Source organism: Mirounga angustirostris, unplaced genomic scaffold (genome assembly GCF_029215605.1).
Source record: "Mirounga angustirostris isolate CCGP_5_RB_7025 unplaced genomic scaffold, mMirAng1.0.hap1 SCAF_14, whole genome shotgun sequence".
Taxonomy (NCBI): Eukaryota; Metazoa; Chordata; class Mammalia; order Carnivora; family Phocidae; genus Mirounga; species Mirounga angustirostris.
Window position 1 is genome coordinate 16,254,623 of NW_026991722.1, and position 17,548 is coordinate 16,272,170.

The following is a 17,548-nucleotide window of genomic DNA, read 5'->3' on the forward strand; positions in this document are numbered from 1 at the left end:
GTAGGACACTGACAACACATTTCGTGTCTCTCCCCAGGGCTGGCTCTGTGTACGTTGTGAGTCAACACGGTTTTAAAAGAAATTAGAAAGAAAACATCACATCTTTGTGGTTCTTTGACAATCAAAACAAGAGCAAGATAATCTCTTTACTGTTTCAAATGTGATTTCCCCAAATGAAGGAAATCTAAACATATGGCAAGAAGCTTTAAAATCTGTTCATGTGTGAATGTCATGATAAATTTGGAACCGGTGAGTGATACCAACCACCAGGCCACGTTCTCTGGAAATGGAAGGGAATCTCTCGAATTCAGTTTCTCCTTTTGTTGTGGAGCTGACTAAATCTGCCTGGGGGGGCCCCTTTCCTCCCAGATTGGCAATGAGATTTTGGAGAAAGGGCGCTACTTGCTAGGCTTAAATATACTGAAAGGGAGGTTAAAAACGAGGTAATGTGGACAACGTTAAATGCTACAGAACATCTCGTGACGTTGGATGTCTGAATCCCAGTTCCATCTACTATATGACCTTGGCCAAGTCACTTGACCTCTCTAATGCTGTTTCCTTGTCTATTAAGTGAGAAGGCTCATTCTCAGCTTATAAAACTGTTATTCATAACATTAGCAAAATATCTATAGTAAGGGCTAAAGAAATGGGAATTATTAAGTGAAGAGTAAGCCTCTACCTTCAGCCTGGCCCATGCAATGGTAAGGATAAGGGAATATGAGCTTCTAGTTGAAGCCTCTAGAAAGGCTGTAAGTCACTACAAGGATTCAGTAAGTGGCCTTCAGGAGAGAGAGTTAAAAATCCAGCCTGCCGCTCTTTTCCTCCCCGGCTGCTTGAAGCTAGGCCGCCATCATGAACGACACAGTAACTATCCGGACCAGGAAGTTCATGACTAACCGACTACTTCAGCGGAAACAGATGGTCATTGATGTTCTTCACCCCGGAAAGGCAACAGTACCTAAGACAGAAATTCGGGAAAAACTAGCCAAAATGTACAAGACCACACCAGATGTCATATTTGTGTTTGGATTCAGAACCCATTTTGGTGGTGGCAAGACAACCGGCTTTGGCATGATATATGATTCCTTGGATTATGCAAAGAAAAATGAACCCAAACACAGACTTGCAAGACATGGCCTGTATGAGAAGAAAAAGACATCAAGAAAACAGCGAAAGGAATGCAAGAACAGAATGAAGAAAGTCAGGGGGACTGCAAAAGCCAATGTTGGTGCTGGCAAAAAGTGAGCTGGAGATTGGACAACAGAAGGAGTAAAGATGCTGCAGTGGCTTTATCTGGTTGTGCAGATTTTTCATGAGAGGATCAATAAACTAAGAATGTTAAAAAAAAAAAATCCAGCCTGCCTTCACCAGTGAGCACACAAGCTCATTATCAAGCTGTTCGTTAATCTCTGCCACATCCTTTCACTTGGAATTGAAATGAGAGAACTACCTGCCCTTTGGACAATGTGCTTAAGTTTTTTATTGTGAATGGTAACAGGGTGGGGACTAGAATGTAATTGACAAATAGCTTATAGATGTAAAGAGCATTAATTGGAAGACTCATTATGGACAGTTATCCACAGCAAACAAATTCAAAACAGAAGATGCTGCTTGAAAATTGTGAATTTAGTTAAGGTTGAAGGATACAAGAATAGTTAAGTGTTTTGCACAAAGGAAATCTTGTTGATGATCCAGTAGAATTGATGCCGGTAGAACATAGTCTCTTAAGGGTTTTGCTTTGCTTCGTTGAGAGAGGCCTGTTGTCCTGGTTAGTTCAGCTGGGGGTTCCTTCCCTCTCGTTGAGAACCTGGAGCAGAGAGTCCACCAACTTAGAAAATATTAAAAAGACGGAAGCAAACATAGTTAGCGATCCTGAGGTCTACTGCTAGAGGCAAATACATTCCCCACAAACCATCAGCATCACTTGGGAGCTTGTTAGAAAAGCAGATTCCTAGATCTACCCCAGACCTAGCGAATTGGAAACTCTGGGGGTGGAGCCCAGCGATCTGGGCTTTCAGAAATCCTTCAGGAGATTCTGAGCATGTCCATGCCCGAGAACCACAGCTGTCCCCCCAGGAGAGAGATAGAAACTGACTTCCTCTTTCCGGAGCCAGTATATGTTTGGCTCTTTCTGTTCTATTAGCCTACCTTGTATCCTGAGATACATGTCTATACAGGTCTATTTTGACCAAAGTTGGAAATTAAAGGTATGATCGCCAGGAATTTGTTACTAAAGTGTCAGCGGGGTAGGAGGACTATTAGCGAATATGGAATCTTAATTCTTACTTTGCTTACTTTGGCAATGCCTCATTGCACAAATCAAAGCCAGTTTATGAATCACATGATTGCACATTACGAAGCCACGACTGCAAGGGGTGGAACTGTGCAACTTGGGAACAGGAGCTAATTTGGTTTTCTGCTAATTCTAAATTTATTGTGGTTTGCTCATTGTGGCTTCTGTTCAAATTCAGACTGAAGAAAGAATGAGTAGTTGTAATGTTAAAATACGTCTTTGTTCCCGTACAGCACCCTTTATATGCTGAGATGAGAAAATGCCCTTCAACCAGACTGAGCTTATTATGCCTTCCAGGATTCTCTGGCCGTTCAGGTTCCCCATCGGCCAGACCCGCCATTTGTTTCTAATAAAGGAATTACTGATAGTCTCAGGCCAGTTATTACCTGCTCTGTGGCTCAACTATTTTGACCAGGTGCTAATGAGGCCAAGGCCTGGGGTTCAATTCCCACACAGACCAATTAGTTTTGCTTTTCTCCATGTGCCCAGGGCTGCTCTATTAAGGGTCACCAGCCTGCCTGAAGATGCCTCCATCCATCTTGCAATATGAGCCACTGGTTATAAAAGGGGCCGACAGAGGAGGTGGGTGAGGATCCATGAAGCCCCCACATTGGCTCAAAATATTGAATCTGAGCTGTTTGGTTTAAGGAAATGGAGGTAAAGCTACAAGGACAAGAGGAGTTGGTAATCTAGGAAGATCAAGGACCCAGAGGCAGGAGGGAGGGGTCCCTTATTAGGGCGGGGCTATATTTGAGGTGGGGGTGACTTCACTCTGCTCCTTCATAGCAACTGTCACGGTAATCGGGGAATTTTTAGTTATTCTCGAGTACATGTTGCTGCTTTTCCTATACTTGGAACTTCCTTTGGAGCGTTTCACATATTAAGAAAGAAAACCTTTCTATTCTCTGTGCTGATTTGATGGGACAATGGGAGCCATCCCTTAAAAGTGAGGGCAAACTCGTACATTTACTTCCTTTCCATAACATCCTCTCCAATGCACTCCCTGGGCCCCTTTCTTCCTATCCACCAAATAAGAAAAAAACAAAGACTGTAAAGAACCATGATCTAGGTCCAAATTACAAAAGGAACCAACTTTTGAAGGCCAACTTCAACCTTCATTGAAACTCAAGACAATCCACAGCCACATCTAGAATTACAGATTAGGCCATGGGGCTGACTTGAACACTGTTTCATGTGATAGAAACCATTGGGTAAAAGTTCCATTAATTTTTTGTGATAAGGGTACAGTTAAAAGATGAAGGTTAACCTTGAAAATGATTGGCCATAATTGCTAATAATGTTCCAGAGCTCGTTTGCTACAATATAGTAGTCTAGATTCAGTGCACATTTACACAAATCTTTTCTGAATTAAATAAATATCTTTGCCACCAAAACATAGGAAGATGCTCAGAGTTTCTGACTACAGCTCTGGAAGATTTGGCAACAGGGCTTCATGTTTTATTACTAAAATGGGAGAGGAGAGCATATGTGGATAGTTTTTAATTTTAAGAAATCCTTCAGCCTTTGAAAATTCCTGCTGCTACTTCTGGCAATGCTCGGCTAAGTTATTAAACTTTCTAACGCTGAGCAATATATGGATTTCTAATAGAACCATTCTCTTGGTACTCCCTCTTTGTGAATAAGAAAACTATAAGATGTTTTCAATTTGCATATCAACATTCTTTCACTAAGACGGAATTTCCAAAGCAAGAAGAGTGATAAACTCTTTTGGTCTATGCAACAACTACACTAACTGTTGAATTTTTTCATATCGCTGAGAAATATATCCAAAAGAACAGTACCAATGTGTGCAATAGTTCATTATTCAACTTAAGGTGGAATGAAATGCAGGGTGCCTGGGTGACTCAGTCAGCTGGGCGTCCAACTCTCTTGGTTTTGGCTCCGGTCATGATCTCAGGGTCGTGGGATTGAGCCCCACAACAGGCTCTGTGCTCAGCGGGGAGGCTCCTTCCCAGTCTTGCTCCCCCCCTTATGCAAACTCTCTCAAATAAATAAAATCTAAAAAAAAAAAGGTGGAATGAAATGGGATGGGCCTCCTAAACTTATAAAAAGAAGAAAAACAAAACATAAAAAAAATGGTAGAAAATTGAGGCCTGATTATAAAAAGATGACTTGGTTTCTCCTGCGTCACATGAATACTGATAAATATGGTCCCCTAGAAACACTCTCTGTGACTGCCCACTCAGTCCACCCCACACTACGACCACTCGGAGGTCTTTTTGGAGCTATTTCATAATTGGCTTCGCAGCTTACAGAATATTCTTCTAAATATGACAGGAAAACTTGGATTTTTAAGGAAGGAGCTGAATTTTTATTTTTAAAAAAAGATTTAGGGGCACCTGGGTGGCTCAGTCGGTTAAGCATCTGCCTTCAGCTCGAGTCATGATCCCAGAATCCTGCTCTCTCGCACACTCTCTCTCAAATAAATAAATTTAAAAAAAATTAATTATTTATTTGAGAGAGAGAGAGACAGAGGGAGAGGGAATCTCAAGCATAATCCCCACTGAGCACAGAGCCCGATGGGGAGCTCGATGGGGAGCTCGATCCCAGGACCCTGAGATCATGACCTGAGCCAAAATCAAGAGTCAGCCCCTTAACCAACTGAGCCACCCAGGCGCCGCAGGAGCTGAATTTAAAAAAACAAAAAACAAAAACATTCCAAAGTTATACAGAGCAAGGGTTGAGAGAATAAAGCAACTCAACGTGGATATTGGGGTTTCACTCAAAAAGGAAATGAACTGGGAGTGTAAGTCCATTTCAGTGTTTGTAAAATTGCTTTTGGGGGTTTTGTGCTGGTGATCATCGTTACTCCTCAGACAAAGGAGAAGGCGCTGCTCTTGGACATCTACCCCCAGGAAGTCCATCAAGTCACCTGACAAAGAAAAGACCTCAGCCAGGGGCTGAGAAGTCCATCCCAAATTCCCGGAGCCCTCAGAGCCCTGTAATCCACCCACAAAGAAGGGAGCTGACCCCAATAATACAGGGGTGGGCAAGAGAATCACTCGGGGCTTTGTACGAAGTTGCTACTTATTTCTGTATTGGTGGGTTTAATCCAGATTTTCTTTCTGAATAAAGGCTACTAGAGATGTTCTCCCTAGGTGCTTAATGCAACAAATGAACTTTCCATTTGTGTTTAGCATCGAGAATCCACAGTAGACCAAAGTGCAGTGAAACATAGAGCCTCCCTCCAGAGAAGCCGGCTGAGGCTTGGGAAAGCCAGCCCTGAACCTCTGCAAACGGGCCATCAATCAAAGAGTTAATCACCATGAAGGAGTGAAGGCGGCAGTTCCCCAAGCTCTGCGAGTGAAACACAATATTATTGTCAGAAACAGTGAGAAGTAAGACCACTACTGGATCCTGCATCCTTCATATTTAAGATCCATGAGGACCCACCATTGCCCAGCAGACACTTCACATGTCCACGGAGCCCGCGTGGGCTCCTGCCCTTGCTCTCACCAGTGAAAAGCTATGTGAGAGAGAGGAGTAAAATGTTCTTGAATCTTCCTCCTAAGACTGCTGTGAGCATGAACAGAGTGGAGGCACACTGCTTTGCCCAGGACTTGGATTATGGTAATCACTCAATAGAAGTAGCTATCCTTAGTATTACTAGAGTTGTGATTATTATTTTTGCTTTTTATACAAATTTCATGGAAACTTCTTAAAGGTTACTGAGAATCACTTCATTTTCAGTTGCCTTGCTTTCCTCCTACAAATTTTATTCTCTCTTTCATCCCATTTACTGTCTTTGTATCTAAGCAGTGCCAGTTTGGAATAATTCTTTCTCCCTCTCTTCTACAAGACCATAGACAGGGCAGATCAGTTGATTAGATATGTTCACCAAATTTCAAAATACTAGTGTGAGACCCAAACTAGGTAATCTCAGAACAAATATAAAGAAGTGCTCTTTGCATTAAAAGTAGCAAACCAGAGTGTTATCTCTCTCTCTCTTTTTTTTAAGATTTTATTTATTTATTTGACAGAGAGAGAGAGAGCGCACAAGCAGGGGGAGCAGCAGAGGGAGAGGGAGAAGCGGGCTCCCGGCTGAGCAGGGAGCCTGATCCCAGGACGCTGGGATCATGACCCGAACCGAAAGCAGACACTTAACCAACTGAGCCATCCAGGTGTCCCCAGAGTGCTCTCTTCTAAAAGCATATGTGAATAATCCCTTCCACTAGTACTCATCAAAAACAAATGTAGAGTATGTTGCCGGAGGCAAGGGAAACAAAAGCATAAATGAACTATTGGGGCTTCATCCACATAAAAAGCTTCTGCACAGTGAAGGAAACAATCAAGACAACTAAAAGGCAGGCTACAAATGGGAGACGATATTTGCAAATGGCATATCTGATAAAGGGCTAGTATCCAAAATCTATAAAGAATTTATCAAATTCAACACCTAAAAACAAATAATCCAGTTAAGAAATGGGCAGAAGACATGAATAGATACTTTTCCAAAGAAGACATCCAGATGGCTGACAGACACATGAAAAGATGTTCAACATCACTCATCATCAGGGAAACACAAATCAAAACCACCATGAGATATCACTTCACACCTGTCAGAATGGCTAAAATTAACAACACAAGAAACAACAGGTATTGGTAAGGATATGGAGAAAGGGGAACCCTCTTGCATTGTTGGTGGGAATGCAAACTGGTGTAACCACTCCAGAAAACTATATGGAGGTTCCTCAAAAAGTTAAAAATAGAGCTACCCTGCAATCCAGCAATTGCAGTACTAGGTATTTACTCAAAGGATACAAAAATATAGATTTGAAGGGACACATGCACCACGATGTTTATAGCAACATTATCAACAATGGCCAACTATGGAAAGAGCCCAAATGTCCATCAACAGATGAATGGCTGAAGAAGATGTGGTGTATATAGATATATACACACAATGGAATATTACTCAGCCATCAAAAAGAATGAAATCTTGCCATTTGCAACAACGTGATGGAGCTAGAGTGTATGATGCTAAGTGAAATAAATTAGTCAGAGAAAGACAAATACCATATGATTTCACTCATATGTGGAATTTAAGAAACAAAACAGATGAACACATAGGAAGGGAGGAAAAAGGAGAGAAACAAACCATAAGAGACTCTTAATGATAGAGAACAAACTGAGGGTTGCTGGAGGGGGGTGGGTGGGGGAGGGGCTAGATGGGGGATGGGGATTAAGGAGGGCATTTGTTGTGAGCGCTGGTGTTGTATGTAAGTGATGAATTACTGAGTTCTACTCCTGAAAGCAATATGGTACTGTGTGTTAACTAACTAAAATTTAAATAAAAATTAAAACAAATAAACATAGGGATTGACTCAAATAATCTCTGGCCTCCCTTTCAAAATATTCTGGGAGGGCCTGTTGGATTAAAAAAAATCCCATCAATGCACAATCGTTAATCAGCATGACCGCTGATTATACTCCTAAACTGGAGTTTGGAACCAATACCCCTTCGATTTGTTAGGAGGAAAAATCATCTATTATGTTGAAAGGAAATTACACAGGAAGTGTCTACTCATTTCTCAGCATGTATTGGTGTCAGCTTAATTAAGTGCTTCTGAAGGCTTGCACTGTAAACAATTTTATTCTTCTCTGCTCAAACCTAACCTCTTTCCAACTCTCCCCAAACACCCCACCCCCCACCCCACCCCACTCGCCCTCTCCCACCTGGTGCGTTATACCTTTAGGTTTTGAACCTAGGATTTTAAAGCTGCTGTCATCCTGGTAATCCCAAGCAGATGGGGGAGATGACTGATGGCTTCTGGTCCCCTTTGCTTCTAGGAGGCTTAGCAAATTCCTTGTAGCTTCTTCCCACCGCATGTACTCTTGCAGGTGCTGCAGCAGGCTCCTTCCCTCATAAACATATGGGGACTCTCCTGTGCTCTTTTTCCCCATTAAGTGCCCTGTGAAAACAAAACCAAAAACAGACTACCATCAACTGAACCCAGGGGGAGGAAAAAACAAGAAATTGCAAAGGACACCAATTAGGTTTGCCCTGCTTCCTCCGAAGTGCAGAATAAACAGCATTTTAGTATCAGACGTTAGTTCATAAATGACTCCCTGTTCAGAATGTGCAACCAGCTGGACACGACCTACAACCACAGCTCAGGAGCCCTAGGTTTGGTCCCAGCACCTCTGCTAACCAGCTAGGTGACCTCTGCCAAGTGTTGAGCATCCCCAGTCCTCAATTTTCTCAACTCTACATTGAACAGGTTGGACTAGATGAAACTTAAGGAACCTTCCATATCTACAATGCTGCCACCAATTCTACTCCCAGCTGAATGATGGAGGTTAAACATCTTCCTCAGTTGCTTCTAAATTGCTGCCGAAAAGAAGAGTCTTGATACTTTTCTTCGTGTGATTTAAAAAGACGTTGGTTTCCTCTGGGCTCTAACACAAATGTACCAATGGAATTTTTCATTTAAACTTTCTTAGAATTTTAGCTGAGACTGAATCTAGGAACTATCACCTAGAAATTCATTTGTTGAGTATGTAATGAAAAACAAGGTGAAAACAAATTCTGAGCAATGCTTCTCAGCCACAGAAATGCAGAATTTTCTCCTAGATGTCTGAAAGGGTCAGTGAAAGACTACCCATGGCTCCAGGGATGTGCACTTCCCATATAAATGAAGAAAAATTGCTGTGTGGGAGGCCAGGCCACTAAAAATGCAGAAATTCATGTATGCAAGTGGGGATAGCCACGGTGTCAGGAGTGGGTAGGGAGTTCAAGGTCTGCACTCTTAACACCTTAGCCCCTTGCTAAGAATACCCACATTATCTTACTTAGTTTCTTCAGTGCTTTTTTCCCATCTCTCTGCAATTGGATTTTATAGTTCTTTTAAAATCCTAATACTAGTAAAACTATGGTTGTTGGTTTTTTTTAATTAATTTATTTGACACAGAGAGAGAGAGCGTGCATAAGCAGGGGGAGCGGCGGGCAGGAGAAGCAGGCTTCCCCACGGAGCAAGGAGCCTGATGCGGGGCTCGAATCCAGGACCCTGGGACCATGACCTGAGCGGAAGGCAGACGCTTAACCAACTGAGCCACCCAGGCGCCCCAAAGCTATGATGCTTTTGATTCAAAGCTCACAAGGAAAACTCTCTGTGGCTCCAGTATTGTCTGGCATTAGATGTATTGAAGGCAAACTTCGTGGGAATAAGTTTCAACAGACCTCAGCCACTTAAAATGGCAAGAGCTCCATCCACCAACAGAGAAACCCTCTCCCTGACTTTATTGTTGGCGTGTCTTTACGGGACATTTCATTTGATCTATTCCACAATAAGTTCAATGCAAGTGCGACTTGCCAAAGGTAACCCACGTATAAGCAAAGATTCTAGGATTAAAATCAGCTCACAGACCGGACTCTACTATATTATACTGCTTGGAAGTGTCTTTGAACGTCCTAAAAATATAAGGCAGGTAGAAATCACTCTGGGGTCAGGAAATAAGGGTAAGGTCTACAAACGGCTTCCTAATGTTATCAAAAGGAATAGGGATCATGTATCAGTGTATCATGACTCATTATGTGACTCAGAAAAGTTAATTCTGTGAGTATTGGGGTGCCTTAAAATGAGGTCTTACTGCACTGCAGTGTGAACACTGTCATTTATGAAATGACACCTCACACAATTTCAGGACCTGACTGAGGACACAGTCCCACCTGAAGGATTGGAATCTTGAAGGATTGGCTCCTCCATTATCTGCTTGGTCAGGCTGGTACCCAGATATCCAAGAAATCACCTGGCTATTAGTCATAACAGTGATTATGGGGCGCAACTTCCCAGGAAGCAATGAAGCATTTGGCTTTATTTGTGTGGAGGAAATTGAATCATGATAGTGGGAAAGCAGGATTAGAACCTGATGCTCCAGGAATGACCTTGGTCACTCTTATCCCCTCTCACTGCTCTCGTCTAGTTAGGATGCTAGAAATGAGGAAGCTGCTATGGCCAACGAAGCAGAGGGACAATGGAGATGTTTTTACAAATAAGAACTCCATTTTTGTCATGCCTGAATAATTTGGTGGACTTCTGTAAAACGGGGAGATAAAGTAATCCACCATTCTGTGATTGATTTAATATAGTTCCTCGTGACAGCATACAGATCTGCATATTTGGTGGGTGGGTGGTGTTCAGACTCCCACCCCCAGATCCAGAGACTGGTCATTAAGGGAAGGAAGTGCACCATCTCTAACATCCCAGGGAACCCACTGCCTGGGTCCTATTTCACTTTGGAGGTGGCTACTACCAACCAAATAATCGTCTCCATGGCAACATGGATGCTCTGCCCACTTCCACTTCTCCCATCATTTGTTATGTGTCCGTATCATAGTAATAGAGATCTCAGCCTAGACAAAAGACAGGCCCTTGAAAAAAATAAAACCTTGCCCCGAAGTAAAATAAATAAATAAATAAAAGCTTTTGTCCCTTTTAATCCCGTAAAAATACCACTACCACAGCAGGCTTGAAACATAAATGAATTTTCTTAACTCAAAATTTGAAGATCACTCCAATTTAGGGAAATCTCCATTAAGACACAGAGTGCTGAGCACTTCTGAGAGCTAGTTTTTCTGGAGTGATCCTTAAACTACATTTCGCAGTCTCTGGGGCAACACTCCCACAGAGAGCCATTCTGCCACTGAACAGTGGTGTTTCAGGTTTCAACCTTCCAGGACATTCGTGACCTCAGTGTGAGAGCCACGACCGGGAGCATTTCATGGGAACAGAGGGGACAGTTAGCACTAGTAGTGCTGACCTGTATTCTCATACCTATATTTTGCACAAACAAAACATTTCCAGAAACATCAAGCCAGATAAGAATTTAAGTTTTCCATCTGTTAACTTGCTTTCCATTGCCACACCATGCTTCTCTCAGCTGCAAGAAGCAATTCCCTTAACAAACCTGCAAATTTGTGCTGACAGCTTCCTCATGGACAGCAATATGTAGCTTTAGTTTGATATAATTAAAACTAAACTGCACGTCTTCAGTGATTGAGGAGGACAGGCATTTCCTTAGGAGAGTGGAAAGCTAAATTTAAAATCTAACAACATCGTTCCTGCTTATGAGCGCTCAGATTCCCAGAGAGCACATCTCTCCAAAGAAACTTTTTCTAGATCACATGTTATTTTTTTTTTTTATTTTTTTATTTTTTTAAAGATTTTATTTATTTGACAGAGAGACACAGCGAGAGGGGGAACACAAGCAGGGGGAATGGGAGAGGGAGAAGCAGGCTTCCCGCCGAGCAGGGAGCCCGATGTGGGGCTCGATCCCAGGACCCTGGGATCATGACCCGAGCCGAAGGCAGACGCTTAACGACTGAGCCACCCAGGCGCCCCAAGATCACATGTTATTTTAGACCCAACTGTGATTTTCTACTTCACCTCCCCATCTCTTGTTCTCCATCAACTCTGCAAAGCTGGCCAGGAGAGGAAAAGGGAAAAGAGTGCTTCCAAGAACACATAGGAAAATAAGAAAATTGGGGGGTGCCACTGGTTAGTGTACTCTTGGATTAGGAATGCCCGAGTGCCACCACGCAGGGTGTTTTGATGCCAGACCCCCTAAGCACCCGGGGGACAGGTGCACTGGGGAACTATAGCAACCAGCGTGGGCTTGCATCAGAAACAACATGATTCTAGGGGCCCAGATGACTCTCTCGTCCTGCTTTTGGCCTGTAAGGATTGCCTCATAATAAGCCTTTTAGTCCAAAAATATGAATGAGCGAAAGGAAGTTGGAAATCTGGGACTTTCATTCTACTTTTCCAGCCCACTGGCTGGCGGCCGGACTGGACAATGGCCACTAGGTCTAAATTCCCAGAAATCCTTTTAAAGCATGAATTCTAGGTTTGGCTTTGGAATACCTTCTAAATACCCTTCTCTCTTTGAGGGTGGGGTTTTTCACTTCACCCATCCCAACCTCTCCTCTATGTGTTCCCGGTGTCCCCTCAGAAATCACAAATACCTTCACCCCTGGGACCTCAGGGACTCGGCAAAGGGTTCTTTTAGCCACAATGAAGACTACCCTGGTGGCAACCCCGAGTTCTGGATTTCTCTGACAGAGGATATGCAACACAGAGGAGCTGAGGCCCTGACCGGTCAGCCTCACCTCTTCCCATAAAGGCGTCCCTATCCTCACACCATCTGTGACTCGGCTGGTGTTTGGATTAGCATCTTTTTCCAACACACCCTCCCCGACTAGGAGTAGATGGCTAAGGAAATAGTGGAACGCACACCACCCGCACCACCACCCCTTAAATCTCTCTGGGATCGACCAGCTTCTGGGGAAGAGCTGGGGCCGTGGTAGCAGCTACCTGGGGAAGCTGGAAGCTTTGCATTGGCCAGACAGAGGCTATGCTGGGCGCTGGGGAGAGCCCCGGAGTGACGCTGGGTGGGCGCGAGGTGGCGGGGCCGCTACCCTCCGGCCCGTTGCGGGAAAGCTGTGGGGTCTCGCCCGGCTGCCCGCCCCCCGGAGGGCGCCCTCCCCACCGCCGCTGGGGTTCCGGGGCCCGGCCGGCGCGCCTGCCAGCCCGGGCATGGAGGCCAGGACGTGTGGACAGAGGGAAGGGGGAAGGAGCTAGGGGAGGCCGCAGATCTAGAGAGCCGGAGGACAGCGGGGGCTCGGGGACGGAGAGGCCGGGATCTGCGTGGGGAGCGGGCGCCCGGAGCCTGCGAGAGGGAAGGAGGGAGCGCAGGGGAGAGGGAAGGCGGGGGAGAGGAAATCGCCGCAGTGGCGGAAGGACCGAGGGAGCTCAGGGGAGCCCCAGACGAGGGGCGGCATTCCGGGCGCGCTCGCTGAGCGGCCCGGGACCCCAGGACCGGCTCCCACACCTGTGGCTTTGCGCGGCGCTCGGGGCGCAGCCCGCGTCCGGCTCCCGGCGGTCGGAATCCCGGGGCTCCGGGACGCGCTCGGGGACCCGGCGCCCCACGTCGTTCAAGGACAGAACCGTGCGAGACAAGGCTACCATCAGGCAGGTAAAAGGAGGTGTGGGGTAGGTGAGAGGGCAGGTTGGGAGAGCCGGCCGGGGGGGCCGGGGGAAGAGGGAGGGGAGCGGGAAAGGACCACGGGCGCAGCCTGAGGCTGCTCGGGGACCGACGGCTGCCCAGGACGGGCGAGGGGAGGGGAGGGCTGCGGCGCGGAGCCCGGGGCGAGCGGGGCGGAAAGGTCGCGGCAGACGGCTGGGGTCCCGCCGAGGACTGGGGCGCGCGGGACACTCACCCACCGCCCAGTGGTTGCCGCGCGGGTACATCTTGTCCAGCACGGTCCCTGCGCCCGCGGGCACCGGGGCGGCCGGCCCCCGGGGCGCCTGGCAGAGGACCAGCGCCAGCAGGACGAGAGGGAGCTCGCGGCCGCGCATGGTCCCGGCGGGAAGCCCCTGGAGCGCGCGGTGAGGCCCCGGGGTGCGCTCTCCCCACCGAGCGGTGGCGCGAGGACCCGGACTCGGAGAGCGCCGCCGCCGCCGCCGCCGCCACGGGGCCCCGACTTTATACGGCAGCCCGCGGGGGGGGGGGGGGGTAGAGGGCGGGGGGCTCTTCTCCCGCGGCCCCGAGCGCTCTGACGTCTCCCTGCAGCGAGCCGGGGCGTTGGGACAGCAGTCCCCGAAAATCATCCATCTTCCGGCCGAGGGAGGGACAGGCTGCGCACACTGCCCCTCTCGACCTGTCCGCGTAATCCTGTCCGCCCGGGCCGCCCCCGTTGGATTAATTCTGCCCATGCTCGACGCCTCCGCTCCAACACGATTTCACCCCGGGGTTCTGCAGGGTGAGCTGCCTTCGGATCCTGCAAGGGGGAGCCGAGACCCCGCGGCCGGATCCCCAGGGTGGGCCAGCGGGGGGGGGGGGGGGGGCGGAGCACAGAGGAAGGACGCTTTCAGGCGGGGCTTTGCTGGAGGGGGTTGGAACCAGGAACCCCCTCCGTGGACCACACTCCCCCCTCGAGGTCCCAGTCCACAGAACCCCAGACCCTCGCCTCCCTCTTGCAGAGCCCCCTTCTCACCACCACCACCAGTAATACCCACATCCCACCTCTGAAAGGGCATCTCAGAGATGCCCTTGCCCACTTGTATGATGAGATGTAGATCGCAGCGGGAAGGATATGTTATGTGAACAGAGCTAACAATAACTTTATTATACACCTGGCCCCTTTCATAAGCATATTGCTTCCATGAAGAAGCTGCTTTGATGCCGATTTCTCTAGGCTGCATCTACCAGAAAGCTCAAACTGTCCCTAAACTGTTACTCACACACCTGTCTAGAGTAGCTTAACTTCCCTCTGCTCCTTCTGTTCTCAGATGTGAAGAATGGTCAAGCGCCCAACTCCCCAGGTTCCTGATGCCATGGATACAAAGGGGATGAACACCCTAGCAAAGCAACAATGAACAGAAGCTGGAGGATGCTGTTGCCCACGTGTAGGCTGGCAGCACTGGGGGCACATTTCTGTGCTCCTGCAGGGTGATCCTCGCCAGGGCTGGTGACTTGTCTTGCTGGTGGGTCCCTGGTGGATCCCTGGCGTTCCTTGTCAGCTCTGGTGTTGATACCGTCGAAGCTGAAGTCGTACATTTTTGTGCACATATCTGGTGATTCACTATATTTGTGCCATTCTGAGATTATTACATGGGCACATTGCATGACTGACTGTCCTTGGGCTTGGAAGAGTATTTCCATGCATGTATTTGGCTATAAGGTACACACAAAAAAGCTAATTTCAAGATCACGTTATTAGTCACAGAAATACAGTACTACTGTCCTGAAGGCATGACCCAAATGACAATCAGGAGGAAAAGTCCACACTTGGCCTGGACTCCATCTGTCCTGGGTTCCCAGCTTCTGTCTGCATCCATCCCATCAGTAAGCGGATGTTTCACTGTCAGGTGATCATCCATAGATTTACTACCTTCCACTTGGCTATGAACTTCTGTTGGTCTTGTCCCCCCGTGTTCCTGCAGAGAACCTGGATCACAGCAGTGTTTAATATGTATCTGATACATGAACACGTAACCTGAGAAATGGTCAGGTCTAAATGTCTTCTACAACCTTGGGTCTTCGGAGGAGCATTCAAACTTTATCTTTCCAGATTAAGTTGTCGAAAACGTTCCTTCCCTTTGTTTAATCAAGATTATTTTAGGATCGGGTGCCTGGGTGGCTCAGTTGGTTAAGCAACTGCCTTCGGCTCAGGTCATGATTCTGGAGTCCCGGGATCGAGTCCCGCATCGGGCTCCCTGCTCAGCGAGGAGCCTGCTTCTCCCTCTGACCCTCCCCCCTCTCATGTACTCTCTCTCATTCTCGCTCTCTCAAATAAATAAATAAATCTTTAAAAAAAAAAAGATTATTTTAGGGTCTTTATTTTTTTTTAAAGATTTTATTTATTTATTTGACAGAGAGAGACACAGCAAGAGAGGGAACACAAGCAGGGGGAGTGGGAGAGGGAGAAGCAGGCTTCTCGCCGAGCAGGGAGCCCGATGCGGGGCTCGATCCCAGGACCTTGGGATCATGACCTGAGCTGAAGGCAGACTCTTAACGACTGAGCCACCCTGGTGCCCCTATTTTAGGATCTTTAAATGATGCTTTGCCCCTATGACACCATGGAAAAACCACTGTAAGTACATCGAAGTATAGGAACAATTGTGCAGAAAATGCAACTCTTTGCTAATTCAGGCAAACCACTGTTTCTGGGGTCTCTTGCAGGCCAGGAAATACCTGGGTCCCTCCATCCACTCCTGGTCTTCCTCTAAGCATCCCGGCACACAGGCTGTCTGCACCCAGTCTTGGGCTTGGACATGTGACTTTCTTTGGCACCCCTTAAGGGTGAGTCAGTCTTGCTCAAGGCTGCATTCACAGTGCCTGGCCCAGTCCTAGGCACAAAGAAGAGACTCCCTAGATGGGAACAGATGCATCGTCCCGCAGATATACGAGCCTGAGTCCAACCCCCTAACCAGAAAAGACAATGGCTTGTTACCAGCTAGAGAAAGAAACCATAGCATGTTTGATTCAGCCATTCAATACGAATGAGCCCGAACAGATCCTAGCTGGGTAACCTCTTCTATGTCTTTTATTTTTTATTTATTCTTAAAGATTTTTAAAATTTACTTGTCAGACAGAGAGAGCACAGGCAGGTGGAGTGGCAGGCAGAGGGAAAAGCAGACTCCCCGCTGGGCAGGGATCCCGATGCCGGGCTCTATCCCAGGACCCCACGATCACGACCTGAGCTGAAGGCAGACACTTAACCAAGTGAGCCACCCAGGGGTCCCTCTTCTATGCCTTTTAAAATCTTCACCACAGCCCTGCCAGGTAGAGATGATTAACCCCACTGACTTCGTTAGGGGAAAGCTAAACTGCTATGGGAAAGAAATCTCACACTGCAATGCCACATTCAAAAGACAGGTCTTTTTCTCTTTCTCGTTACAGTCCAGGGCGGATGTTCCCAGTTGGAAAGTAGCTATGTTCCACATGGATATTCAGGAACCCAGGTTCATTCCATCTTGTGCCTCTACCATTCCCTAGTGTGCCTCTCCTCAGAGGGCTGTTCTACGAGGAGAGAAGGAGCGTGTACCGAAATGTAAATCAATGAACTGCTTCCTTCATTGAGAACATCTTCCTATGTCCAGTCAACCCTTGTCAGGGGTTAGGAACACACAGGGTTCGGAACACACGGGTTAGGAGCAGCGTCCACTGTCGGCAGTGTTCCCTGAAAAGAAGGCATGAGCAGATGGGCACCTGGTGTCTCATACGCCACAACCTTCCTCCCCAGATCCTCAGGTACACATTGTCTTGTGCCTGATATTCCATGCTTTGTGCTTTTCCTTTTAGCTCAGTGACTCCCAGACATTTCATTGCTACGGGCAGTTTAAAAATTAATTTCTCCCATAGAACTCAGGTTTTGATGGGCTTTTTATTGCAACACAGACCATATTGCTTAGATCTCCCATTTTCACTCATCAAAGACCTAAGGAACTGTCCATCAGAATTTCTAATCATGTTGAAATAAGTAGTATTACCACAGAGGATCAATGTAATTCCAGCTTAAATCAGTGGAACACTGACTTTTAGTTAATCTCTTTTCAGCTTCCTCAAGTGTAAATGTATATTTTTAAGGCGACTTCTTGAAATATGGAAACAGAGCCCATCTCTGTCTTTGCCCATCGTTATCCAGGCAGGGAGTCTCTGCTTAAGGTTGAGGGGCTATGCTGGCTGTAAGTGGTCATTTACACATCGGTGTCTGTGAAGGCTTTGAGGGCG

The 17,548-nt window shown here is 46.8% G+C and overlaps 2 protein-coding genes across 4 annotated transcripts; one reads left to right on the forward strand and one right to left on the reverse strand.

The window, feature by feature from the left end:
- Positions 1–813: 813 nt before the first annotated feature.
- On the forward strand, positions 814–1,345 carry LOC135362528 (small ribosomal subunit protein eS24-like). Its single transcript, XM_064578001.1, has one exon. It carries the CDS (start codon positions 853–855, stop codon positions 1,243–1,245), a length of 393 nt encoding a protein of 130 aa, XP_064434071.1. The 5' UTR covers positions 814–852; the 3' UTR covers positions 1,246–1,345.
- A 163-nt stretch (positions 1,346–1,508) lies between these two features.
- On the reverse strand, positions 1,509–13,671 carry GRP (gastrin releasing peptide). 3 transcript variants are annotated; one of them, XM_045870694.3, is made up of 3 exons: positions 13,533–13,671; positions 8,027–8,226; positions 1,509–1,831 (listed from the first exon to the last, which is right to left on the reverse strand). In XM_045870694.3, exons 1-3 carry the CDS (start codon positions 13,669–13,671, stop codon positions 1,775–1,777), a joined length of 396 nt encoding a protein of 131 aa, XP_045726650.2. In that variant the 3' UTR covers positions 1,509–1,774. The 3 variants fall into 3 exon arrangements, with proteins under 3 accessions (XP_045726650.2, XP_045726649.2, XP_045726648.2); XM_045870693.3 differs by having other exon boundaries at positions 1,509–1,807; positions 8,005–8,226; XM_045870692.3 differs by having other exon boundaries at positions 1,509–1,828; positions 8,005–8,226.
- Positions 13,672–17,548: the final 3,877 nt, after the last annotated feature.

What these genes read in the sequence shown, in the direction of transcription:
- LOC135362528 (XM_064578001.1), top strand. Translation starts at nt 853, where the DNA reads ATGAACGACACAGTAACTATCCGGACCAGGAAGTTCATGACTAACCGA.
- GRP (XM_045870692.3), bottom strand. Translation starts at nt 13,671, where the DNA reads ATGCGCGGCCGCGAGCTCCCTCTCGTCCTGCTGGCGCTGGTCCTCTGC. An exon ending in CGGCAACCACTGGGCGGTGG is followed by an intron (nt 8,227 to 13,532) that starts GTGAGTGTCCCG and finishes TTGTTTTCACAG; the next exon opens with GGCACTTAATGGGGAAAAAG. An exon ending in CCTAGGTTCAAAACCTAAAG is followed by an intron (nt 1,829 to 8,004) that starts GTATAACGCACC and finishes ATATTTTCTAAG; the next exon opens with TTGGTGGACTCTCTGCTCCA.